Source organism: Sturnira hondurensis, unplaced genomic scaffold (genome assembly GCF_014824575.4).
Source record: "Sturnira hondurensis isolate 20B ecotype Veracruz unplaced genomic scaffold, ASM1482457v3 Scaffold0006013, whole genome shotgun sequence".
NCBI classification, from domain to species: domain Eukaryota; kingdom Metazoa; phylum Chordata; class Mammalia; order Chiroptera; family Phyllostomidae; genus Sturnira; species Sturnira hondurensis.
The window spans coordinates 443,896-471,262 of record NW_028078644.1 but is presented as its reverse complement, the minus strand read 5'-3'; the positions used below and the strand labels follow the sequence as shown (position 1 = coordinate 471,262).

Genomic DNA, 27,367 nt, shown 5'->3' with positions numbered 1-27,367 from the left:
ATGCCAGGGCCTCTGTGATGCAGCCTCCCTCCTGCTTCCCCATCTGCCTTGGCTCATCCTCTGCTCTCTGTTCCCTTTATCCTCTGCTCTTACTGTCCCACACGCTTCCTGGGTGAAGTCACCTGATACCCTCATCAGGGGCTCAGGGGTCTGAGTCTCTAGCCCAGTCATCTCTGGGCAGTTCAGGTCCTGTGTATATCACATCTGAACACCTCCCCAGCTCCTATGCACGTCCAAAAGAGACCTCAGCACCTTCTTCCTTAAACACACCCTCTCCCTGAGTCTTCACCGTGAAATGCCAGGGCCACACCTCACTCACCCCACACCTGCACTGGACAGATCTGCCCGAGAAACCTGTCCTCCAGCCCCCCTCCTTCTCAAACTGGGCTAGTTCCTAAGCGTCTCCCTTTTATTTTCACTTTTGCTTAGTGTCCCCAACAAGGCCCTCACACCTCTACCTCCTTCACATTGCTACCAGAGAGTGTCCCCTACAAAAATGCCTAAGATCACTTCATTCTCTGCCAAGTCCATACGACCTGGCTCCATCTGGCCTTGCTTTCCCCCATCTCCACCCAAGTCCCCACACACGGAACGCACTCAGCCAGGGCTTCCCTAGTTTGGTGTGCAAATGCAGATTCCGGTTCCAGGGCTCTCACCAGCTCCCAGGTGGTGCTGAGGCTCAGACCACGTGCTGCTTAGCCAGTCTCTAGGTCTGCATTTCACAAATCAGGTTCTGCCAATGTGTTTTCAGCCTATAGATAATGCAGGAATTAAAACATTTTTGTGTTATAGTAACGTTTCTTTTTTTTAAGATTTTATTTATTTATCTTTAGAGAGGAAGGGAAGGAGAGAGGAGAGAAATATCAATGTATGGTTGCTTCTCGTGAGTCCCCTGCTGGGAACTGGCCTGCAACTCAGGCATGTGCCCTGACTGGGAATCAAACTGCAATCATGTGGTTCGCAGGCCCGTGCTCAATCCACTGAGCTACACCAGCCAGGGCACGTTTCTTGTTTTCTACAAAGTTAGTCTTAAAATTTTCAGTCATAAGGGCAGATTCGCTGTTGCAGTGATTATATGCTACTAAAAGGCATTTTTCCCAGGCTAAGGAAGGCTTCGACTTCTTTGGAATTTCCATGTAGGTCCAGGTGCACAAATGTATGGCGGCGAGGGGGCCATGAGACTGGTTTCCCTTTAGAGGGGTATGAACTCAGGGCCAGGGCTCCCTCCTGTGAGCTTCTCCAGGGCAGACGCGTCTGTTATTCTGCTCCATGCCCCAGAGCCCGGCCAGGCCTCCTCTGGCTGTTGTCTGAAGGGGAGGGCGAGTCTGGGCTTCCTTAGGGGGTGAGTGTGGAAGCACGATTTGGTGTGGGAACACTGGGTTGGAGGGGGACCCCCTGTCTATCCTCTGGGGAAGGTGCTGCCAATCACGGGAAAGGAGGGAAGGGTTCCTGGCAGCTGGGCTTTGCTGGGGGCCACGTGAGGCCATTTGGTGACTACAGCTGAGGCTTTGCTGTGGAGGTTCCGGGCTGCAGCCTGCAAGAGCAGGTGGGGCCAATGTGTATGGGAGGCTCAGAGAAGCAGGTCCCCAGTTGTGACGAATCAGGTTCGTGGGGGTGAGGGGATGGTGGATGTCAGGGGAGGATGTTGCGGCTTCTAACCGGACTGCTCCAGGAGCTTCCTCTCCTGCCCCCCCCTCCCCCGCCCCCGGCAGGTCTGAGCTCTTTTTTCAGCCTGTCACTGAAGAGGTTCTCAGTCTGGCCTCCGCCCACCTGTCCCATTGTTCTGAGCTACTTTCCCTCATTTCTTGGTCCCAGTCCAGGGACTGCTCCCCACATGAAACGCAGACAAACTTCCTCAGCTCTTCACCGCCTCGTAGAGAATTCTCTACGAGGTGGCAGCGCTTCTACTTAACCTCTTGGTGCAGGTTGTAAGCCTGGGGTCATCTGACCCCACCCCCCATGAACTCTGTGACCCCAGTTTCCTCATCTTTATACCTGGAGTGACAAGTATGTCACCCTCACTAGGGAAGGTTGCATGATGACAAGGACTTCTGGTGGCATATGGCCATCAGGAGGCGCTAGTTGCTGGTCACTACCTGCCACCTGTCCTCAAAGTAAGCTTGATGGAGGGCCATCGTGGGCACGTGTCCACAGGTGGAGTCCGCAGGTGGAGCCCAAGGTCCCTGCGGGGGAGAGAGCTGTCATTTGTGTGTGCTGCCCTGGGCAGGCGGGCTGCGAGGGTGGGGTGGTTGGGAGGTGAAGGTCAAGGGAGCTGAGGAAGAGGATGTGGAGCCAGAGGCCTAGGGGAGTTGACTAGGGGGGTGCAGAGCAGAGCCCCTCAAACTTTAATGCACATGCGAGGTGACTCAGATTCCGTAGGTCTGGGGCGAGGGCTGAGATGTTGCGTTTTTAACCTGTTGCGTTTTCAACCTGATGCCGATGCTGCTGGCTCAGAGCTGCACTTTCAATGGCATCGGCCCAGAGCGTGAGTTTTGCTGGGCAGGCTCCTGGGGCAGAGAGTGCAGAAAGAGCAACAGAAACACCACTGCACAGCTTTGCTCCCGGCTCCACGGAGGTGCATTAAAGTGGCAGGTGCTCCCAGGCACCTGGAGCCTGGTGGGTTAGATTGGCATCAGATGATGGATAATGGTGGGTGGGGCAGTATCGACCCCCTGAGGGCTTTGGGGTAAGTGTTGGGTGATTGGATTTTGCTGTGTGGTGCTCCACCTGCAAGGTCTAGCTTTTCCATTAGAATCCCCCCCCCCCAAGCTATCTCAGGCTGAGTCCCTGTCACAGCCCAGACAAGGCCCCAGCAGCCAATGGCACACGCTTGTCTTCATTGCGCTCACCACACTGAAAGGCGAGTATCCATGCGTCTCTCTGACAAGCCTGTGAGTTCCCAGAGGACAGGGACCTGAGGTGGCCTCTTCCCTCAGGACCCCAGCGCCTGCCATGGAGCCTGGCTGTAGCTGGTGCTCATTAAATGCCCGAGGAGTCAGAGAGAGGGGCAGATACCGAGTGTTCCTGGGGGAGGAAGGTGTAAAGCCCTGTGACTAAAAGCACCAAGAGCCAAGCACTGAGTTGGGGTGCCTGGGAAGGTGTCGGTGTGGATGGGGGAAGATGGTTTAAGGAGTCAGTGGGGCCTCAGGTGAAAATGCTGAGAAAGACTCCGGGAGGTGGAGTGGGGGCTGTGGAGGGGTGAGTGCTGGGGTGGGGTTGGGCGTCAGGTTTGAGGGACGGTACTGGGCCGTGTGTTCCCTGAAGGAGTGGAGGGTTCCACCGGGGAATGGGGATATCCGTCAAGAAACCACTGTGGTGGCCCAAGGCCCGAGGGCAAAGCGATTTCAGGAGAGGACAGGTGCCCACAGTTAGGCAGATGGAGAAGTTCAGCTTCGCAAGGCTGGGAGGGGGAGCCAGCAGGTTGGGGCCCAGAGCGTGGCGGTGCTTGGAGCACAATCCTAGCCGTTAGTTAGCGTGTGGAACCTCAGCCTCAGACGCCCTGTGAGGTGGGGTCAGCTGCATTTCCCTGCAGAGGAAGTGAATTCTCAAAGAGGCTCAGTGACTGGCCCAGAGCCACAGGGCTCAGGAGTGCAGGGGTCCGGCCTGGCCTGGGGGGTGTGGGCCAGGAGAGCGTCCAGTGGGTGGGGCATCCCAGCCTGGGACTGGATTTCTCAGGAAGGATGGTTGCAGACCTTGTGATGACTTCTCTTGTCAGGGCTGTGGTGGGGTTGGGAGGCCTGCTGGCCTCCAGGGCTGGGGAGGGGGGCGCTGGAGGGAGAGGAAGTAGGGTTGCCACGGCAGAATTGGGGGGGGAGGCAGCCGCGAATGAGGGGACAGCGGTGTAAGCAGATACACCCCCTGGCACCAGTGAAGCACCAGGTGCCCTGGCTTCCAGTAAAGCAGGACCTCACTTTAGGAAGTTTTGTTAGTTTGAGTTTCTTAATGCATTATTGCTCACAGATAATTTAGAAAATACGGAAAGGCGGGAAGAATAGAAAAACTAACAATTCTACTTTACAGTCTTGTAAGTTCCCTTACCTTTATGTCATAGATGTGGACATACTGCAGACACAGTTTTATAACCAGCCTTTTAAATTTACGGTTCGAGTCATTTTCCACGTCACTATGATGTCTGCACGGACATCCTGTGGCTGTTTTGTAACTTACTGTACTGGCCCCCTAAAGGTGGAAATGTGCCTTTTTGGTTGTAATTTTCAATGTTACAAATGTCTCTGGGAGGAGGATCTTTGCAAGGAAAAGGAAAACCGACAGGTCCCTAGGAATGGAACTACCAGGTCAGACCACCTTCCGGCCGAGCTGGAGAGATACGCTGGCCGGATCTCGGACACGCCTTCTCGAAGTGCCAGTGTGAGTCAGCCCTGTGCGCATTAGCTGTTCGCTCACTCATCGTGTGTGCAGTTTGCAAGCCTTGATTAAGTGCCGGTGTGGGGAGAGACTCCGTTCTCTGTGGCCAGGTCAGTGGAGCTGCCAGCATCTGGGCCACACGGGGGTGGGTAGGAGTCTCTGATCACCCACAATGTCCCAGGTGCCCGGGGCCACCTGTGGGCCCCTCTGTCACACTCAGTGACAGGGTGAGTACTGAGAGTGGTGTCCCCCGTTTTGTCCTTTCCACCCGTGCGTTCCTCAGATACTAACCGCACATCTCATGCTTGCTAGGCACCACTCCAGTCGTTAGGGTTACAGCAGTTAAGAAGTCCCTGCCTTCAAGGAATTTCACTTTAGTATTGGGAGGTAGGGACAAGGGAATTGGGAGGAGGAGGGTGGTAAACTGGTGGGTGATTAAGTCTGGTGGTGACAGGGGCTAAGGAGAAGAATAGAGTAGGGGAGGTAAGGAGTGTCGGGGAGGCCTCCCCGAGGTAGAATCTGGGCAGACTCCAGAAGAAAGTGGGGGAGCGGGAGGGCCAGCTGGAGGATGTCTGAGGGAAGGCTGGTCCATGCAGAGGAACAGGTGTGAACACCTGAGGTGGGAACCAGCTGAGTGCAACCCGAGAACAGGAAATGGGGCAGCGTGGTGGGTGCAGAGAGAGCAGGTGAGCTGCCGCGTGAGGAGGGCAGGAGGCGATCTAGGACCCAGGGATCGTTTTTTCTGTTCAGAGGTTTTGGAACTGGACAGCCATTCCTACCGTTTGAAGGAATTCAGCCTAATCTCTTAGCGGTTTGTTGCTTATCTGTAGTGGGTGGTCACTGAGGCCTGCATTTGGGCGTGAGGCCCGGGGTTTGGGAAGTCAGTGCCTCCAGGGGCCCTTGAGGGTGCCCCTCTGGGCACTGAGGGGCTTGAGCTGGGACACTGGTGAGGCTGTGCTGAGCTTTCCAGGGCTGGGCCCTCTGCCCTGTCAGCTAAGCAGGCTGGTTAGATCTTGGGTCATTTTCGTTTAACTGATAACATTGTGTGAATACAGTTGTTGCTGTAGATTTAGTTCTCAACATGTTTAGGTATTGGATTTACTACTTTGTTGCGAACAAGAGTCCTTCAGCCAGTTGTGGGTGGTCTTGTAGTTGGGGGTGGGGGTGGAGGGTATGCGCTCAGCTGTCCGTTTATCTCACTTACTGAGCACTAGGCACTGGGATGGCTGCTACGTACTCCACGGCGGTGGTTTTTAAAAGACCCAGACCCTGGCTTCACGAAGGCCATGATCTAGTGCCAGCCGGCTCTGCTGGAGAATCGTGGAGGGGAAGGGACCCTGGTCAGAAAAGACAGGGTGGTCCCTACCTCACACCATATACAAAAATCAACCCCAAATGGATCCATGACCTACGTCCAAACTGAAGCCATAAAACCCTCACTGGAACAACTGGGGTAAATCTTCACGATCAGGGTTTAGCAACAGGTTCTTGCGAATGACACCAAAGGCACGAAAGAGAAATAAATAAATTAGGCTCATCGAAATTCAGAACTTTTGTGCATCAAAGGACATTATCAAGAAAGTGAAAAGACAACCTACAGAGTAGGAGAAAATGTTTGTGAATCATATATCTGATAATGGTTTAACATTCAGAATAACACAGAGACCGCCTATGACTCAACACCCCAAATTAAGATAAACAACCCAACTTAAAAAGTGGGCAGAGGACTTGAATAGCTATTTCTTTGAAGACCTACACATGGCCAATAAGCACTTGAAAAGATGCTCAACATCCCTAGTCACTAGGGGAATGCAAATTTAGAAAATACAGAGAGGTGGAAAGAACAGAAAAACTAACAATTCTGTGTTAAAACCAGAGTAATGTATCACTTCACACCTAGGGTGATGGTCATCAAAGAATGGGGAAAAGTATTGGTGACGGTGTGGAGACGGCCCCTCTTAACATCGCTGGTGGGACTGTAAGGTGACGCAGCTTCCGTAGAAAAGTAGGGCGGGTCCTCGAAAAGTGTTAACGTAGAACCACCATGTGGTCCAACAGCTCGCCTGGGTACAGGCCCAAACAGGCTTGCACGGCGGCGTGCGTTGCAGCACTGTTCACTGGCCAGCGGGGGCAGCGAGCCAGGTGTCCAATGGATGGACAGCAAAAGGTGATCTATCCATGCCACGGCGTGTTCTTTGTCCTTAGAAGGGAGTGAAGTCCTGACACACGCTACAGCGTGGGTGCACCTTGGAGACATTAAGCTAAGGGAAACAAGCCAGATACAAAAGGACAAATACTGTGTTGTCCCACTTACAAGAAATACCTAGAATAGGCAAATTCACAGACAGGGAAAGTAGAGGTTGCCGGAGGCGGGGGGGTGGGAGGGAACGAGAAGTTATTGCTTAATGGGTACAGAGTTCCTGTTTGGAGTGATAAAAGAGTTTGGGATGTAGATAGTGGTGATGGTTGCACAACATTGTGAGTGTAACTGAAGCCGATGAATTGTACACTTACAAGTGGTTAAAATGTGATCTCTCTTACCGCGATGAAAAAGACCAGAGCGGGCAGTGTTCAGTGTCTGCCAGGAGATCGACTGTTAGGGGCCACAGGGGCCCCGCTCGGAGCCAGGCCTCCTCAGCCACGGTCCTTGCAGGCTTTCGCCAGTTCTGTCCCCGTGGGGGAGTCACGACGATGAGACGTGTCAAGTGTCATGTGTCACGGCAGATGCTCAGAGATGCTTTTCCATTCCCTTCAGTTTCGCCCTTCCCCGTGTAAAAAGGTGATTCCTCCTGGTAGAAAAGACAGAAAACAGTAAGTCCAGTGGTTTTGCCCCCGGCAGCGGTTACCTACTCATCTGTTTTGCCTTTTCCCTCCAGGCGGTGACCTACCCCACCCCCTCGGCCCCGTCTTCATCTTCGGTGCTTTCGCCCTAAAGCAGGCCTCCTCTGGGCCTCACTTAACCACTTCATGGGTTGGCGTTTGTGCATGCCCTGGGTCCCATGCCCCTCCCCTCTCTGGGCTTCCTGTGGGTTCTCTGCAAGTCTGATAAGCCCCACTCATCAGAAGCCTTGCAAATACCCCGCCATGGCTGTGATCCCATTGGGCAGGAGATTGTCAAACTGTGACCACCAAGGCCAGTGAAGTGTTTGAACTGCATGGACAAATGTTTGACCGTGGGGGAGTGGGACAGGGTGGGCTGTGTGACTGTAGAGACAGTACAAAGACAACTTTCTAAAAATCACCGCAAACAAACAAGACAGTGCTGCCATTTTTATCTGGCAGGAATGCAGCCGAGTGTGCCCCATGCGGCCGCTGGTCTGCGGGCTCCCCTCTCCTTTCTCCCTGCAGGGTCAGTCACCCTCTGGGGGTCCCAGCCAGCTTGTTTCTCCACTGCTGTGGAGGGGCGTCCTGCACTGCACCTCCTGCAACAGGTCGAAAGACCCTGAAGGTCTAGAGGCTGTGAGGCTGTCCTGGGTCCTCCCGGAGACCTAGGTTCCTGCCACACCCAGGATGTGCCCCAGTTTATCAGTTCCCCCACCCCCTGTCTGTCATGAGATCCTTGGGTGAGAGCCAGCACATCTGCCCTGAAGGTGAGCTGGAGAGAGTCTGGTTGAGCTCAAGTTCATTGAGAAGCCCGCCCCCCCACGGGGTGCAGTGCACCTGGGCCTCTTTCAGGAGCCCTTGCAGTTCTTCGGTCCCCGGATGCTGGTGCCGCAGAAGGAAGGGGCCTGGTGCTGGAGGGAGGGCTCTGAGCTGGTCACGGGGTAGGAGCGGCCTCAGGAAGGGAGGTGGCCCACTCCTGCTCTCCCGCCACTAATAATTAACCTAGGGGTGGCCGCCTGTGCAGCTGGAAGGGCCTTCACATGTCCCATGCCCTCACTCCAGCCCACACCTGTTGCCACGGTGAGAGGAAGTCACGCACTGCGTTCCCCATTTTAACTATTCTGAAATTGGTGTTTTGCAATCTGAAATACCTGTTAAACCAGTTGTCACCTTAGAACGGAGGGAATATGGTAATAAATACCTAACCCGTTACTCGGGTATCTGAAGTTGCAGAATCAATTAGGGGGAAAAACAGCTTCCTGGACCATTTCTTCCCTAAGAGGAAATTTACCAGCACCGTGAGCTGTGGGAAGTGTTTATGAAGATTATCTCAAAGGGTAAGGACATACTTTTAGTCAGTAAATTAGATATAATAGTGATCAAGTGGGGCCTTTTGCCCTCAGTGAATCACCTATAATTCACCTCCGTCCCAGTAACGGGAGCCAGTGGACTCCCTGGGCAGGTATATGATGCCCTGCATTGTGCTGAGGGTCATGACCTTATGCGGAGGTCGACTGTGTGCCTGGAGCACGGCTGTCGAGTCTCACCTACCAGTCTGTGAAATGGGAAGAGCAAGGCTGCCCTTGGCAGGATGCTCCTCACGGCAGGAAGCCTGGGAGTGGGGACAGGCCAGAGAGCAGGGGCGGGGTGGGCGGAACTGGCGGTGATAATATGGAGTCAGTGCTCACGGTAGCTGGTATGGAGGAAGTGGGCCCAGCCCTTTGCTAGGTTAGGAGCAAGGTCACTGCTCCCTAAAAGGATTTACAGATGAGTACATGGAAGCTTAGAAAGTGAATTTGTTGCCTTGAGTAGTGTAGCTCCATCGGTTGGGGCATCATCTCGTAAAACAAAGGGCCACGTGTTTGATTCCAGGTCAAGGCACATGTCTGGGTTGCAGGTTCAGTCCCCCGCTGGGGCCCTTAGAAGAGGCAAACCAATCGATGTTTCTCATATCCGTGTTTCTCTCCCTCTTTCTCTCTCCCCTTTCTAAAATCAGTAAGCATGTCCTTGAGCAAGGATTTTTTAAAAAGAAAGGGAGGAAGTGGACTTGTCCACGGTCACACAGCTGGGAGTGGCAGAGCAGAGACTGGAACCCCGGTCGGGTTTACTTCTCAGGCCTCCAACTGGCCCTGGTGTCAGTTGGCCTTTATGGAGACCCCAGGCAGCTTCCAGGCGGTGGTGTTCCTGGTCTGAGTCACGGTGGCCCCTGGAAATCAAGAAATGGCTTACATCTGTTTGTTGTGTGGTCCCAGCACGTGGAAGGCTTCCGTGCAAATGAATGCGTCCATAGCAGCAACAAGAGATATTTTCGTTCAATGATTCCTGAATACTGTTATCCTGATTAGTGTTATTTGCACAGCTTGATACCTCTTTCTTAGAGTTAATGTAGTTTCCTTTCATTCATTTCCTGAGCCCCTCTCACTGAGACCTAAAGCCCTGGAAATCTGACTAGGCTGCCTAAAAATACACTTTATCTGGGTTTCTAGAGGCGCTGGCTGGGTTTCTGTACCTGACAGAACCTGAGATGGCCCTCAGATTAAAACCTTACAGGCAGAGGGTTTTAAAGCTGGGAAGAGCCGTAGAGGCTCGAAGCTGGGAAACCCAGCAGAAAAATGATGGAGTTGTGACTTCCCAGGGCACTCGGCTGATCCCAACAGAGAGCGTGATGCCCTGTGGGGGAGGAGTTGGAAGGTGTTTTTCTGTATTTCCTTGAGATTAAATTATGGCGAGGGCTGCTGGTGGTGAGGATTGGGTTTCCCTGGCCAGGCTGCCACTGGCTTCAAGCTCCTTGGCAGGAACAGCGCTGGCGGGACGGTCCGGTTGTGAGATTCCAGGCTCTTGGCTGGGATGCGTGGCGATTAGCGCATCTCACATCTCTCAAAGTGACTTTAGCTGTTTTCTGAAGGCTTCGGCTGCTCTGAGCTGCACAGGGGTGGGGACTGGAGCCTAAGATAGAAATATCAGGGGCTGACACCCAAATGGGCGTGTCCCTTTCCTGAGGGCAAATATTAGCACAGTGTTTTTGTAAAGTTTATGCAACTTGATTCATGTCCCTGTAGAGTAAATTTATTCCATCCTGTTTTCCAGTTTGTTTGGGCCCAGTAGATCTACTCAGAGGAGAATGAAAAGACTTTAATAGTCTTTTAGGTAGAAACGGCTCCGTGTAAACCCATCCCATCGTCTATATTTGAGCTTTGTGCATTGCTTTTAGTGTGTTCACGTTATTTTGTATCCCTTGTGCCACCGTTTAATGGGCCATTTAATTTTTCCCCCAGGATTGAGGTGGGAGGTATCTGTTTAGAATTATTTCCCGGGAGAATTCCGTGTAAGAAAATCCCATTTTGAGTAGTGCTGTTCTGAGTAGGACTTACATGTACGGAAATTTAACTCTGGCACTGTTGAAACAAGTCATAATAGAATCTTGGTCCTGGAAGCTCAAAGTTCATCTGTCCTACCCTTCCAGTTTTATTGAGCTTCTCTGCATGGTTACCTCTAGTGATGGGAAGCTCCCTCTCTACCAAGGCTGCAGCAATATGGGGACAGCCTTGGCTGTTCAAAAACTGTTCCTTCTGTTTCGCTTCCTCTTCCACCCCTTGGAACTTTGGGGTCTAAGATAATCAATCTAATGATTGTAGTAAGCATAAATACCCTTGATTGGTTCCTGCTAGGTGCCAGTTAATTTGCATAGGTATTATCTTCAGTGCGTAAAGCAAGTTTGGAAAGCCAAAACAAAAATTCCCCCTTTTATAGGTAAGGAAACCGAGTCTCAGAGAGGGCGAGCAATCTCTGTAAGTTTGCACAGCTAGGGAGTGTCCAGGCTGGGCTTCCAGTGTGTGTCTCTTCCAGGTTCCATCCCTGCTGACCGTCCCACAGCCTCACGCCTTACCCTAGTTCCTGTTCTGTGTCACAACCCCTTGGGTTTTTGAAGACCCTTCAAAATCTCTTCCCTGAGATTTCCCCAGGATTTCTGTAATTCCTCAGACACTCCAAAGAAATGTGTTTCCATGGAGTTTCCTAATGTCCGTGCGTTTCTCCTCCTGTCCCTTGCACACGTTTGCACATGCCCTTTCTGGACTGCTGCTTCTACCTGGCTCATTTCCCTTTATCCCACAAAATGCCTCATGGAGCTTTTGTGAACTGGCCTGCATTCCACCCCACCTCGGCTAGGACCCTTCTCCTGTTCCCCTGGCTCATGGGCTTTCATTCCCTGCACACAGCAGGTGCTCAGGAAATGTGCTAACGAAGACTGAAATAAGCACAAACAAGATCGATGGGTCTGTGAAACTGTAGTCCTGCAGCGGGGAGGGGGGGGGGGATTTGGCCCGTTGCTTGGAGGCTGTTGGGATAGGCCGCCTGCTGCCGGGTCCTGGAAGTCCGCATCCTCGGTGTGGTTTGGTCCCATTCCTCCTCGGCCTGGCGTGTGTCTCCTCCTTCTCCCAGGAGGCAGGCTTGCTGGCCTCTAAAGTTTCCAGGTTCACCGAGTTGGCAGCTAATGGGACTTTACCAGGCGCCGTTCAAAAGACATCTTTGAGGGAGGCCGAGTCATAGCCTTTGTCACTTCTGTGCAGTCCATGCAACAATGCAAGCCACCAGAGCGTCCGCGCGCATACTGAGAGGATGTCGGGGGAGACGTGCAAGGGGTTAGCTCTGCAGCGCAGTAACTTTTTCTTAACCGTTAAAAACAGAACAAAACCCTTCTAAAAATCTTATTAAAAAGATCTCATGAGCCCTGGCTGGTGTAGCTCAGTGGATTGAGTGAGGGCCTGTGAACCAGACGATCACGGTTCAATTCCCAGTCAGGGCACACACCTGGGTTGCAGGCCAGTTCCAGGCAGGGGCCAGTTCCCAGCAGGGGATGCACAAGAAGCAGCCATACATTGATGTTTCTCTTCCTCTCTCCTTCCCTTCCCCTCTAAAGATAAATAAATAAAATATTTTTAAAAAAACATCTCATGAAAGTGGTGTTAAAAGTTAGGAGAGTGGTCACCTGTAGGGAGAAGAGTCATGTTTGGGAAGGGCCCTGAGGAGTCCTGCCAGTCTTCTGGACTGGCTTTTAGAATTTCTTAGAATTTCTGCTTCTTCCCTGTGTGTGATACTTGGAGAAAAAGGGCAGGGGGCAGGGGAGGAGATGATGACTTCTTGTACTCACAATTTTCATGTGAGTTGTCTGATCTCTTTGGAAGCAGACTGTGTGGTTAAGTCAGCTCACTCCTCATCCCAACCCTGAAAGCTCAGCTCATGGAACATAAGAGGCTGGTTTCTCTTTATAGCAACATTACCTCTTTCCCCAAACTGCCTGCGACTCCCACGGCATTCCTTGTCTTGCCCTTCAGGCAGCGCGGGGCGACTTCTTGTTACCCTCCCAGTATCAAGTATAACTTTTATTTTGTTAGTTTTGCGAGTGTCATGGTGTCGAACCTATAAATAAACCCAACTCCATAATAAGAAAACTATTTGACATTTTGAAGTTGTAGGAGACCAAGGACGCTAACAACAGGTCTCTCTTGGAATAAATGAATCCTACAAATGAATTACTCCACCCTGCCTCCCCGGGGGCTGCAGTTGGAGATCCACTCCCTGAACAAATTACAGGATCTGTAATCTGAGGGACAGACGTTTTGATGCCAGGCTTGTGCTGCTGGGGTATTGGGATTGACGGCTGCAAAATCATTTGAGTGCTGAGCTGTGCCATTAAAGTGACTGAGCATTTCCCCCCCTTTGGTGGAGGACAGTACGGAGCCAGAGTTAAAGCCCTTCATACATGCATTTTCATAAACAAAAGGTATCAAGTACTTTTATATGTGCGTACCCAAATTAAAAATAAATGTGGCGCATCAATATTTCCGTTGTTAGTCGGGATTACAGAGTTCATGAGCAAGCTTTAACCTTTAAAGATGTTGTTTAAAAATTAATTTTGTGGTTTATAGACTCAGGACAAATTAGTTGGTTGGCCCTCATGTCGAATGAGAAATAAATACGAAAATACCTGCCTTAATGATATTTTTCTAATTTAGGAAGTGTTCAGTAGTGATGTTTACATTATAAGCTAGTTTTTAAACTAAGTGTTTTTATCTTTGTTATGCAGTGTTATACGTTGGAAATTTTAAAAAAGCCAAATAAGCGGAAAAAATGGCAGAAGGAAGTATTGATAAGTTTATGGAAATTTTAGTCATGAGGAAAATTAAATTTCCTGTACCAGATTGTATGGCAATTTGCTTATTAGCTGCACATAATTTAAAATTAATAAAGTAAAATAGCATTTATGGAAGTGCCTTCTAAGTTATAGGGGCATTTCACAAATGAAAGCTAAAATCACTGATTTTTCATTCTTTGGGCTGAGCTTCATTAACCACATTTGCAAAGCCTAATAAGTCATACACAATGCACACATCTCTTTGCCTTTGCTTCCCTTGCTTATGACAACTGCAGTTGGCTCGCCCACTTCTGAGAAAGTGTGCGTAACAGGCACTGTGGTCTCTTTTTATAACTTGAATATTATGAATCGTTAAGAATTGCTGTCTGTGAAAGACCTGGACTAATTCGAAGGAACAAGCCAAGTCATTCCGGTTATATAACATGAAGTGAGAGAATCCTTCCGAACTGCTGTTGCTTCCCGTCGCTCCCTTCCTCTCCATCATGCCGGCGGTGCTAATCCAGGCACTGACATATAGACTGGAAAGGCTGTTGCCGCGACGCCGTGGGAAGCGCTCTGCCAGGACCCAGTGCTAAGCTGTAGAAACTCTGTTTAGCTCTGGGATCGACTGGTAATACAGGCAGGAAAGCTGACCTAGAGGGCTGACCTCCCGAAGCCCCTGGCGGTAGGCGTAGACGGTCAAAACCAGAAGGAGCCCTGGAGATCATCTGGCTGACTGTCTTCCGCCACAGGGTGCTTTAGACCCTCCGCTTCTGAGTCCCCTGGGGATACTTGTTACAAATGCAACTTCTGTGTGACAGCGGAAGCAAGGCACCGTCCCGGGTTGGAGTCCGGGTCAGGAGGAAAGAAGTAAAAGACATCATCAGAGCCATGTGTAAGATCGTAATATGGACGTGTGTTACTTGAGCACTTTGTCAATGTGAAATTGCCTCAGTGCAAAGACTGTACTGTGGGCACAACATGTCCTTGTCCTCGGCAGATACATGCTAAGATATTCAGCAGCAAAGGGGCATGATACTTCCAGTTTTCAGGTGTTCAGTTAGAAGCCTGGGTGGGGGTGCAGGTGAGAGGGAGAAAAGCTTAAGTGGCAGAGTGTTAACAGCTGAGTCCAGGCCAAGGCTGGGAGGGAGTTCTGTTTGCAGATTTTCTGAGGGCTCCAAATTTTTTTTTAAGTTTGAAAATGCAGTTTCCTCCGTCCTTACTAAACCCAAATCTCTGTGGGTGGTGCCAAAAATCTGTATTTTAACAAGCTCCCCAGGTGATTCTTAAGTACACCTAAGTTGTATTTAGGTCTCTGGTTGAAAAGAACGTCTCATTTGAATCACTCTCTCTCTCTCTTAACTTAGTGAAGCACGCATTCTTACACTTGGATCTAATCTTAATCTAGCGCTTGATAAATGATCAGTCCTCATCCAGATATTTGTGAGTCGTATCTTTAGAAGGAAATACCCCACTCACCTAGAGAAAAACCTAAGGAACACTCAGGCCTGGCCCTAGAACAGACCAGAGCTAGAGGCTGCCCCACGTGAGGGGTAGGCAACAATCCGGAAGTGTGGCCCATGTTTTCCCCTTGGCGTGCAGTCGGTCATGAGGGATTATGAGGCTTGGTTTGCCCCCCGGAGGTGTGGTTAACCCACGAAGCAGCCCAGCCAGGGTGTGTTTACGGTGAAAAGGAGGAAGTGGTATTGGTGTGTTGTTAGCAGCTAGAAAATAAGACATTTACTATTACATACGGGTGTCTGACGAGAAGCACACTTGAGTTGATGAGTCGCCCGTCTAGCGTGGCTGGTTGCACATGAGTGTTTGTTTGTTTTCTGTGCCAGACGTGTCCCTCTCCAGTGGGTCAGGTCTCTGCTGGGGCTCCTAAGTTCCCAAAGAAAAAGAGCTCTTCTGAGTTCACTAGGGAAGGAGAGTTAGGGAAAGGGAGGAGGGAATTGAGTCATGGGGAAGGCATTATATATTGTTGAGAGGTTTATTTCTGTTTATTTTAAAAAAATTTAAGCTGGCCTGATAAGGGAGCAAAGCTGTCCATATTTCCTTTGAAGAAGGAAGTCAGGGTGGAAGGTGGTGTGTTTTCCTCTCATGACCGCTAGGTGGCACCATTGGCCCAGGTCAGCTTGATGATTCAGGTAGAGTTATGTGTGTGGTTCACCTGTGCCCTTTACTCACAAATTAGGTGTTTATAAATCAGGACTCTTTGCTTTCTTTCATTTTTATATGGCCCTTGCACTTGAGCAAAGGAGTCTAAGTTCTTCTTTTTAAAGGGTATTAAATAACCATAACACTTTCTTTTAAAACGATCAACATTGAGTTGAGTTGCTTTCTTTCGCTAATGGAGAAGAGTGTGCTCGCCTCTCTTCTTTGTGTCTGTGGTCATGGACTTGGGAAAGAACATAGTTCCCCAGATTAGCACGTAGACCCTTAGGAAAGAAAGCATCACCTCTTCCCAGTCTGGGCTCCAGGGCCAATGCGGAGCCCAGAGGCGACCGTGGTTAAACCTTGTTACCCACCCCTGAGCCCGAGGGCTCTGGTGTGTCACGTGCCCAGGGCTTGGCGGTCTGTGGCTGCACGCTGTTGCCGCTGCTGCTGCCGCCGGGTTCACTGAGTTTGTCGAGAAGCTCAAACATATCTCTCATACCTGTAGCAACTCTCTCTTAACTTCAGCAAGTTGTCTTTATTAAAACAAATACAATTTTAAGAAACAGAACATTACACATTGGTTAGGTATTTGAAGTCAGACTTCCCTACAAAATACAGAACCTGCAGTCTGCACTTGAGGGCCTTGAAAGCTTGGTATTATTAATAGAGTGCCTTTTATTAAGTACCTAAAATATGTCCCCCGTTGTGTGGGCACTTCCCACGTGCTAATCCTCACACTCGCTGTACCTACTGGGCTTCTCCTGTGCCCAGAGTGAGATGTGGCCTATTCCTGCATTTTGCAAGTAGAGTCTTTGGAAAAAACTGTAGTCTCAGTAGAAAACCTCTGTTGTTAAGAGTATGGAACAGATTCTAAAGCTATAACCATTTGATTTTTTAAAAAACATGCAGAGGACCGGCTTGGCTGCCATGTTGTGAAATGCATCGGCCACAGCTGTAACCACTTGTGGTCGAGAGGCCCGAGTGTTCCTGGTTGGGCTGTGGCTTTGTTTAGAGTTGAGAGGCTTATAGAGGAAGCCATAGAAACCCCGAGTTCCCCAATTGCTGTGGTTCAGGAAACGGGGCAGTCAGTCAGCATCCATTGTTCTGCCTGGATTGTTTAAGATTTCATTTCCAGACAGCCTGCAAACGCTTCATGGCTTGATTATGTGCTTATTATCAGGCTTCCTCTTTTCAAAATTTGCTTTAGAAACAATTGTGGGAAGTTTGTGCAACTATCATGAAATACCTAGCTGTGATGTTGTCATTAAGTTCTAAGGCCTTTATGTAACAGAGATTGATGTGAGGAGGAAAAAATGCGTCTCTTCTGGGTTGCCGGTCTGTGGTATTTTGTCAGCGGGCTACATGGTGGTGCCGGAAAGCACCATTAACTGTGGTGACGTTCAGAGACCCACTGGTACCCACACAGGTGTTCCAGTTTGAAATCGACTTTGTTTTTTTTCCCTGTCCAGTGCCATGGTGTGATTAGGTCTCTGTGTCAGCTGTGCTGAGGACCTGCCTGACTCCCCCAGGGGTCCCCAGAGCACGGCTCAGATTCTGTGGAGCCTGTGGTCTAAGCCCCACCCTCCGGAGCACAGCCTGGAGGTGCCCCAAACATGGACTCCTCCAGCCCTCGAGTGCCCACCCTCCCTTTGAGAGCTTCCCAAAGAGAAGGCCATGGTGGGCCACACCCCAGGTGCTGAGTCACCATCTGCTCCTGGGGCCTGGACAGGCGTGTCTTTGAAAAGCTCCCCCCAGTGACTCTCCCGTGTACCTCCCACTAACTCTTCCCAGTGTGTCCTTTTTAAAAAGTTATAGCCACCTGAAGTTCTTAGACAAGGACTAAATGGTAATGAACTTGACATTTTAAATTCAGTATGGTTGAGGCATTAGGGAACAAACTTGTTTGTTGTCTTGATAACTTTGGGTATTATTCACAAAATGCATTCCCGCTTCTGATGACATTTTCATTGGAAATGGCAAGGTGGAGGTAGCAGGGTGGGTGGAATGTTATAAGCTTCAGGACAAATTTCCTTCCACTGCCAGTCCCAGGAATTTATATGATGACGTCGGCGATGACGAGATTCCCTGTTCCTTCCCCTGGAGCTCCTTAAACAGGATGGGGGATCACTGCACCCTTCTTTCTCTCTCGGATGCATCTCCTCCACAGCTCTCCTCTCCTGTGTTTTCGCTTCCTGCAGCTGCGCCTCTGTTGCTCCCTGGGGCTTGGTTCTGCCTTGTCCTCATCCCTTTCTTGCTAATGATTCCCGAGTCTGGCCCTTCCCTGGCTTGGGGTGCCGCTTGTCCAGGTATGTGTGGCCTGCCCTCACAGCATGGACCCCAGATCAGCTTCAGTGTCACCTGGGAGACCAAGAAACGCAGGCTTTAGGGCTCCACCCCGCCTGCGTGGATCCAAGTGTATATCTTAAGATCCCCAAGCCAAGGCATCCAGGTGCATGCCACCGTGTGAGGGCACTGGTGCCCGGGGCATCGCCCTCCCATCCTTCTGCCTGCCTGCTCTCTCTAATGCAAGTTTGTCTGTCATGACGGACTGCTCTTTTTCCACACTATTAATCTGGGCTTTGTGTTTCATTTCTTTTTGCCTGCCATTCATTGATTCATTCAGAAACTCACGGACTGCTTCCCAGAGCTAAGTGTTGGGGCTACAGGGAGCAAAACCAGACCTGGTTCCTACCCTCATGAAACTTACCCGAAGTGAGAGAAGCAGCTGTTAACTAATCACATTATTACTTATAAATGTGAAATTATGGGGAGCACTTCACAGAAGAGCGCCTAGAACACAGCTGGGTGGTTAGGGACTCTGGGGAGGCTTCCCTGAGGAGGTGACACCGTGCTGAGCACCAAGGTGTGGGCAGAAGTTGAACAAAAAGCAGGGATAGCTTTCCAGGCAGAAGGAACAGCATGCGTGAAGGCCCAGTTCACGATAGAAACCTTGCAGAGAATTAATGAAAAGGAACATTGCATTGCTCTTGAGTCCTTCATCTTTATCCCCTCCTCTGCCCGACCTTACCAGATTGACACCCTCATTCCTTGAGCTGGCCTCCATCCTCGGCTTCCTACCTGCACGATGCGGCCGTGTGCCCAGCTGCACACTGTTCAGGTTGTGAGTCTACCACTCACAATTGCGTTTCCTAGTTGGGCCACTTCCCTTGTTGTTTCCTGACTGTACCACGGTCAGGGCCTAACCTTGCCACTAATCCCCTGTGCATCCATGTATTCTCAAGTAAACTCGATATCGAAATATGCAACACATACACAGAGGTGTGCTCAAACCGTGTTCTCAAAGTGAAGACCGCAGTCTCATTAGCTCCCAGATCAAGAAATACAATAGTGCAATATCCCAGAAAACCCTGCGCCCCCCTCAGTCCCTGCACCCAGAAGTAACCTCCTTCCTGTTTTCTCTGAGCATGGATTGGTTGTGCCTGTGTTAAAACTTCATGTGACTGTGTTCATGCTATAGGTAATCTACTGTGTCTGGCGTCTGTTGCTCAGCCTGATTTTAGAGGAATTCGTTCCTGTCGTGTGTAACAGTCATCCCTTCACGCCCTTTGTTGTGTAGTCACGTGTGGTGTGCCCCCACCACAACTTACCCATTCTGCTCATGGGCCTTTCGGTCTTTTCCAGGTTGGGGCTACCAGGAAGATTCTTGTAGGCCTATTTTAGTGAAACAAATGGTACATTCCTTCTGTTGGGAATGTGCCTTGAAGTAGCATTGCTATGTCACAGGATACACGTAGGTTCAGTGGAGTAGATACCGCCCGACCGTGTGTACCACCAACAGCGCATGAGCATGCCAGGTGATCCGCACCCTGCTCAGCGCTTGGTTTTTCAGACTTCATTGGAGCCGTCCTGCTGGGTGTGTGGTCCTGTGGCTTTGTGGTGTTAATTTGCATTTCTCTGACAACTACCATGGCTCCTGTATTCTAATGGGTTGTTTTTTCTCTTGTTGATTCACAGGTGTAGATTTGTAAATATGTATTGCAAATATTTCTGTGGGTTGCCTTTTTATTCTTTTAAATAGTTTCTTTTAATGGGTAGAAGTTCTTAATTTTAATGAGATGGAATTTATCAGTCAATGTCTTTATATTTTAAATCATTTTCACACCACAAGTAGTTCTGTAGAACCTTAGGGGAGAGAATGCACAAATATATAAAAGAGTAAAACAAAAAATTAAAAGCTTAGAAAGATTTAAACCAGGGAGATAATAAAACACACACACAAGCCGTGTAACCTGGTGAACATGTTATAATTTTACAGTAAGTTTTGCATAGAGCTTCTTAGACGTCAGAACTCAAACAGAAGCGTGGTCCGTTATGTAGTTCTCATTGTTAGTGTCGTCCTCGTGTTGCGAAGATCAAAGCGGACAGGTGCGGGGTAGGTAGGCGGGAGGTGCACTCGTACACAACTGGTAATTTGCATGTCAGAGAGCTAACGGGTACATCTTCTGTTACAGGTTATTCAGCGATAGTTATGACCTCCCGATTACGAGCGTTGGGTGGAAGAATTAATATACGCACCTCAGAATTACCCAGAGAGAAAACTCGATCCGAAGTCGTCTGCAGCATCCGCTTTTTAGATGGCTCGGTACAGACCTTTAAAGTTAATGTAAGTTCTCCCACTTTAATTTTTTATGAGCTAATGCACCTAAGAAAGAATTTTTTCTTCCTCTTGAAAAGCAAGAGATGGAGACTATTTTAAAACGGAAGCGTGAGATCTCAGATCTTGCATGTTGAGGTTGGACTGGAAATAGCCTTAAAAACTATGCCCACGTTCTCACCTCCACCTGGACGGTCTTTCTCCCTCTCTGTTGGAATGTGAACTTGTGTGGTTCTTAGATGTTGCTTCTTCTGTGACGTTTCTGTCACCTTCCGGAGCTAGTGCTCTAGTCACTACGGTGTCCTGCAGGTGCCCTATCAGAGCCCGTGTCACACTGCGTGAGCAGTAGTCGTGTTTATTGGGGAACGTGTTGCTCTTTAAAGCGTGCGCTCCCGGAGGCCGAGACAGTGTCGTTTCCCCAGGACCTGGCACGGGGCTGGGCACACAGCTGGTGCTCATTGAATGTGCAGGCGGGCGGGTCCTCTGTCGGGGGTGGTTGTCAGTTGGCCTCACAGGAAGGCCTGCTCCCGCAAGCCCAAGTCAGGGCAGGCTTAGGAAGGAGGGTTCTGGCGTCCCTGCCAGCAGTGAGATGTGTGCGCGGTAGCCATCCCCACTGCTCCGCCCCACTCCACCCTGCTCACCATGTAGCTCATGACCTTTGCCTGCCTCTCCCATCCTCTGGCCAGTCCTAAAGGGCCCAGTCCCCGCCCTGGGCCGGCCGCCAGCCTCTGCCCCAGCCTGGAAAGTTCAATGTGTAAGGAAAGGTATCAGAGAGAGAAGGTGGGGGACAAGAATATCTAGATGCAATAAAAGGTCGTAAGACCTTAAAGGGTAACAGAGAATGACCCCTGTGTCTCCTGCCCCCTAAGAAGTTTGCCTGCTGCTGCACCCACCACGGTGGCCCTCGGAGGCTGAGCAGGAACAGGGAGAGGGTGGTTTCCGTGAAGTCCAGCATGATGGGTGCTGATCCCCCTTCTTGTCCAGACGCTGCCTCGTCTCCCTTTAGGGGACAAGACTCAGGCCAATGACTAAGGACATGGGAATTTGGGCCCCTCGGCTGGCAGAGAGTGGAAATGGGCAGGAGAGATAGGTATTCCCCAGCCTCTGCCCGCCTCGCCAATCTACTCTGCAGGCACCGAGGCGCAGGGCCCCCATCTTTGGCAGGTGGGGGACATTATTGCAGTAGAAAGACACACCCCAGCAAGGGCATGTCATTGTCTAGTCAGTTGTCTCTAGAACCGCATTAGGGGCTTAGGACACACACCAGTGGCGTGTTTACTAGGTCAGTTTGTAGGAAAACCTTGCTGTAGGGCGGCACTGCCCAGGAGGACGTTCTGCAGTGCTGGGAAGTGGTCTGGATCCACGCTGGCCCACGCGGGCGCCACCAGCCACGTGTGGCTGTTCAGCACTGGGAATGTGGCCAGAATCCCCGATGCACTGAAGTTATGTTACTAAATTAGAATGTAAGTCGTTTTCCTGTACTTGGGGTAGTGCAGCCCTTGTGAGTATTTCTTGGAGCACATCGGACCCCCTCGGGTGCTCTCTGGTGGTGGGGCATCTGCCACCCATCTGCCTGAGCATCTGCATCCTAACCACCTGCCAAGCAAGTGTCATGCGCATTGCAGTTTGGAGGACCGCTGACTTCGGGGCCTCTGTCAAGGTCATACAGACTTCCTCAGAAAGCAGCTGCTTTGGCTCACTGAACTTTCTCCTACATTCTAGTTCCTTTTAACATCATCATCTGTAGAATTTTGTGGTTGAACCAGCTCTGCACAGGTCACATGTGTCTCTTCTAGTTGCTGTATACTGACAGCTTAATTTCTGTCTGCCTCCCTGTTAAAATGTGTGCTGTCAATCTGGAGCTCCTCCTCAGCCCTGTATCTTCTTCCTGACGAGAACAGGAATGTTCATTTAAGGGATGTTTACTGAGCACCTCTGTGCCAGGCTTTGCTTCAGATACAGAGGACGCAGCACTGAATGAAACAGCAAGATCCTGTAAAGGAAATGGGCTGTAAACAAATGTATACTATGTTGGTGGTATTATGTACTTAGTGGGTGGCGAGTGCCAAGGAGGGACAAGGGGGTGGAGTTGTCATTTTGCAGAAGAGGTCAAGGAAGACCTCACCTAGAGGAAGTGAGGGAAAGAAACCTGTGCTCCCTGGAGGAAGTGTGTTCCAGGGGAAAGAAACAGCAGTGCAAAGGCCCTGAGGCAGAATCCTGTCAGTGCGTCACAGCCCAGTATGTGGAAGTAAATGCGTCAGGCACAGAATGAGCACAGAGGAGAGTGGTGAGAGAGGTCAGAGAGGTAACGGGTGTTGCAGTGGTGCGTTCTGCGGCCCTGGGTTTGTTCTGAGGGAGGCAGAAAGCACTGGTCCGTTTGGGCAGAGACCCAGCGTGAGCTGACTCGGGTGTCGCTCTGGGTGCTCTGTCGACAGCGCACCGGGGCCAGGGGCTGAGAGGCTGTCAGAACAGTCCAGGGGAGAGATGGTTGTTGGACAGCGGGTACAGTGCAGGGGACTGCGTGAACCAAGTGTGGAAGTATTTTGAAGGTGGAGATAAGGGGACTTGCTGATAGCTAGGATTTGGAATGTAGGGAAAACCTCAGGGTGACTCTAAGGTTTTGGGCCTGAGCAATGGGTAGGATGGAGTAGCAATGGACAGAGATGAGCAAGGCTGTGAGAGCAGCCGAAGTAGCCAGTCCTGTTGTGACCAGAACCATTGCATTTGAGTCGCTTGCTGCTCATCGACAAGGGACTGTGTGGACATGGGTGTGGTAGATACAGGCCCTAGTCAGGAGTTGCGAGAGCAGGCTCTAGGCTGGGATGCATGTGCAGATGTCAGCAGGACAGGGATGGTATCCGAAGCTGTGAAACTGGGTGGGATCCCCTGAGGAGTGAGCCAACAGGCGGTACGAAGGAGGTTCGCTGTTCAGAAGTTGGAGAGATGAGGAAGGAGCGCTAAAGGAGACAGGACTATCCAGGGAGGGAGGAGGAGGCCAACAGTAAGAGCCTGTGCATTCCAGGTAAGAAGGTGTTTGAGGAGGAGCGATGAGCCCTGTAGATGGGGACGAGAAAAGCACCCACCCAGAGCGGTAATCACATACGCCTCAGAGCAGAGCCTGGTCTCCCGCGGGTGCCCAGTCGTTCTGAGTCGTGGATGCCTTTGTGGTCATCACACTACTGCCAGGGCTGCTTCTCCAAGCTTGAGCAGCCTGGTCAAAGCTTACTCTACTCACCTTGAACTTGAATTTGAGGGCCTGATGGTAGTCTAGACTCTACAGTGCTTTATATTTTTCTCCCCATAGGGATTGTTCGTGCTGCCTCATGCAGACTCTTTAGCCTGGACCATGCTTTGACCAAGAGTGGGCATCTTCAGGGACACTGACCTGGATGTCAGTTGTCCTTTGCCAAGCCTAGGGAGCAGGTCGGTTGCTGACAGTGACCTGGTATAACAAAGATAACCTGTCATGGGATGGGGACTGGGCTGGGAGCCTGGTCTTGATTATAAATGGGTCCTTTATTATATTTCAGTTTCTTTTGAAAACTGGGCGAGTTGTGCAGAGCAGATATGGACCGGATGAGCTGTGCACTCCAGAAACGAGAGAGGCAGACTCGTGGGCACATGCAGGTTTCGACGTCACACGGGCCTGAGTCGGGCAGTCGGACCATTTATCTATCCACTGGCTGACTGCACCGGACACAGAGTTTCCCGGGGCCTCTGTTTGCTTGTCAGCCCAGGATGCTGGTGACGACTTTGCAGAGTTGCTGCAAAGATGAGACATGCTGTATGAAAAGTGCATGTAGTAGTAGCATGTCTGGTTCTTGTAGATGTTCAGTAGATTATAATTGTTAGTAATATAAAATAGAAAGTCATGGAAATAATAAGTTCAACCAAGGAAGCAGGCAGCTCTTGGGTGCATTGAGAGAGTGTCTCATAATTTAGGGGGAGAGAATATCTCATAGTTCAGCATATGTGCCAGTCATCTTTTCCACAGCGTCATGATTCCCTTGTGATGGAGATGTCCTGGGCAGAGGATGGAGGTGGCAGGGACAGGGCCCTCGGGCAGGAAAAGGGGATGTGTTCAGGAAATGGGCGTGTCTCATGTTCCCACACTTCAGGTCCCATGATTTGAGACCGTGCCAAAGAAGAGGCTGCAGGAGGGGGCCTGACAGTTACCTAATGTCCTCCTGGTCACTGCGACCTATTTTTCAGGTACATTATCTGCACTCAAAAGAGCTGCCTTTGCTTCTCTATCCAGTCTATTTCTGACTCATATTGTCCGGAAGTTCAATGGTTTGGCTCAAAGGATTCCTGAGAAATCAGCCCATTGAAGTAGAATTTGCAGTTTTCTGAACATCCCATGCTGTTTCCCACCCCTGTGCCTTTGTGCCGGGCTGCCCGCTTGAGATAGCTTTTCTTGGCTCCTATACCTGGAGCGAAGGGGTGTCACTCAGCCCTGTGACCCGCGCAGACCCAGGTTGGGGTTGTTTTTGCTCGACCCGAGACTGAGTTGAACGTCTGTGTTGTCCTTTTGTGTGTTCGCCCTGCCCTGAGTGTGTCAGGGCACTTGACAGCGTTTGACACACCACGTGAAAGTGGCTGCTTCCGTGGCGTGCCTCTCTGGGAGGGCAGGAGAAGGACATTTACTGTGGCTTTGTCCCCGTGCCCAGCATCATGCCTGCTGCTCCATCAACTCCCAGTGCTGAAGGTGGCCAGGCACTGCTCTGGATGTGAAGTGTGGTTGAACGTCCCCACTGGCTTCTCACTTCACAGGACGAGGAGCAGTGAGGCAGATAATCCCCCAGCACGTCACATGCCAAATCCCTTTGAGGGTATTTTGGGTGGCATTTGAGTATTCTTAGCCTCTTCCTTCACTCGGTTAGCAGAGAGCTTTTTCTTCCCAAGCACAGGGCCATGCCCCTGAGGAGCCACAGCAGCCCTGTGGGATTAGCGTTGTGCTGGGGATAATCCATGGGTGGGTCACGGAGCCTGCGATCCCCGAGTTTTCCAGTCCAGTCGTCATCACTTGGGCATCTTGGCTGAGGGGAAGAATTCTTACAATATTAAACTATACAGTCTCAAGCTGTATTTGTGTCGTTTCTCTTAGCCCTGCTTCCCGCAGGTGCGGTGTGGCCTCTGAACTTGAAATTCATGGAAGCATTTCTTATTGTGGGACGTGTGTGCACACAAAATCTCTCTGAATGTTTTTGCTCCTTTTCCCATACAATAACGATTTGTTAACCACCAGTTCGTAATTCATTTTAAAATTTTGCCCACTGGGCTTTTTTTTTCCCTAGAAACAAGATACCGGTCAAGTCCTTCTGGATATGGCACTCGGCCGCTTGTGCGTGACCGAAAAGGAGTATTTCGGGTTGCAGCATGGTGACGACGCGGTGGACTCTCCCGTGAGTGCTCTGCTTTTGGGATGTGCGGGACCTCTGCATGGTTTGGTCTTACATCTTATGTTTTCTTACCCAGCAGAGATGGTTGGAATCAAGTAAACCCATCAGGAAGCAGTTAAAAGGTGAGCGTGACCTCATTTCGCTAGAACACTCGGTGTTCAGGTATCATGACCCAGTTCTCTTCTCCAATCAGAAGGGTACCTACCACATCGGGGTACCTGGATTCCAGGTGGTCCAGGTGACGTGAGTGAGCTGACTTCTCCCTGACTTGTGAGAGAGGAGAGATGCTTCCAGACCAGCCTCCAAGGGCCCTCCCTAGCTGTGGGCAAGACAGAGAAGGGTGAAAGCAGGCAGCCAAGAGCTGGGGAACCCACGCTCTTTTTACAAGGGAAGGAGGATGGCCTTTCTTAGCCCAGTTTTAAGGGGCAGGCTAGGAAAAGACACACACACACACCTTCAGCCCTTTCCAACAGCATAGTTCCAGGCACTGGAGCCCAAGGCATAGGCAGGCGATGTCACAGATATAACACACAGTTCATCAGCCAGGGGCAGGTGCCAGCGCAGGTTAACTCCCAGGCATGTGGGCTTTCAAGGTGGCGTTCTGGTCCTCTCTATGTGCCTTGTGCCCCAGACGAACCTGGCTGACGTGCTGACAAGGGGAGAGACCATTGTAGGATAGTTTTGAGCACACGATAGGATGCTCTGGGTACACAGAGGAGGACAAGGCAGACTTGGAGGCCTGTCTGGGACATGCAGCGACAGCTTGCCGAGGTAGGGAAAGGCGCTGAAAGGGCACCCAAGGCAGTGGGGGGACTTAGCTATCCCCTGACGTGCAGCTGGTCGGCCTGCACCCAGAGTGACAGCACCACCCACTCTGGAACCAGGCATCTGCACAGAGGTGCATTCATTGGTGCGCACACACCAATGAAAGTCTTCGACACAAGGCAGAGATGCGGAGAGATGACACTGAAGAGAGGGAAGGGTGGGGCAGGAGCGAACCAAGGTAGAGGAGATGCTGAGAAGAGCCTGGTGGAGAAGACTTGAGTTTCAGAGAGCAAGTGCGTGCCGAGCACTTGGATAGGGCCAATGGGTGTTTACCGAGGAATGGGGAGGGGTGACGCTGGCGTTGCGTAGAGCGCAGATCTCGGCAACCCAATCTGAGGCTCTCCTATTGCTCTGCCTAGCAAAAGAAATGGGCTCATTTTATCTGCGCAAGCCGGCTGACTCTTGATATTGTTGCATAAGCCATCTCTGAGTCTGTTAATTATGTGATATTTGCTAGTATATTAACTCACTTTGCATTCAGAGCATGACAGTCTCCAGTATAAAAATGTTTTGAAACACGGTCTAGCAGAATCAGAAACCCCAGTGCTCCAATTTGGGGGTCAGCTGTGTGACCTAAGGCAGGTCACGCCTCTAGGTCTGTTAGTTAGTTGGCCGCTGGGCAAAAGGCTGGTGTCAGTAACAGCCTCGCCCGGTCACAGTCGTGGTGGTGTCCAAGTCAGGAATGTACGTGAAAATGTGTGAAAAGTATACAACCACTATATATGGGACGTAGCATTTCTTTGTGAATTTTGTACAGTTTGCCGATTTAAGAATGTTTTCAGTTCCTAAAACTGATCATGGAGCAGACTGCTCGAACAGCCCTGAGTCAGACATGTAATGGGAAGCAGATAATGCCTCGTTCAATGCCAATGTTGCAGAAATGTTTTACTTCTTCTAGACATGGAGGTTTCTGGACAGTCACTTAACTTAATGTACTCCTTTTTCTGAAATTAATGCTTCTATTGATGGAAAAGCTGTGATCTAGTGAAAAATGCGTCACTTATGGGAGAGTAGCAGCTTACATACCTTGACTTTTTTTACGGG

At 50.6% G+C, this 27,367-nt stretch overlaps 1 protein-coding gene across 11 annotated transcripts in view; it reads left to right on the top strand.

Moving 5' to 3' along the window:
• Positions 1 to 27,367, top strand: part of PTPN3 (protein tyrosine phosphatase non-receptor type 3) — a 103,857-nt gene that overhangs the window by 10,113 nt on the left and 66,377 nt on the right. For 5 of the 11 annotated variants that reach the window (XM_037047571.1, XM_037047568.1, XM_037047569.1 and 2 more), the window contains exons 1-4: positions 8,303 to 8,525; positions 19,954 to 20,105; positions 25,394 to 25,501; positions 25,575 to 25,620. In XM_037047571.1, the coding sequence (XP_036903466.1) occupies positions 8,507 to 8,525; positions 19,954 to 20,105; positions 25,394 to 25,501; positions 25,575 to 25,620 (325 nt within the window). In that variant the 5' untranslated portion in view covers positions 8,303 to 8,506. Of the gene's footprint in view, positions 1 to 8,302; positions 8,526 to 19,953; positions 20,106 to 25,393; positions 25,502 to 25,574; positions 25,621 to 27,367 lie in introns of those variants that run through there. The other 6 variants (XM_037047564.1, XM_037047565.1, XM_037047567.1 and 3 more) reach the window with 4 other exon arrangements.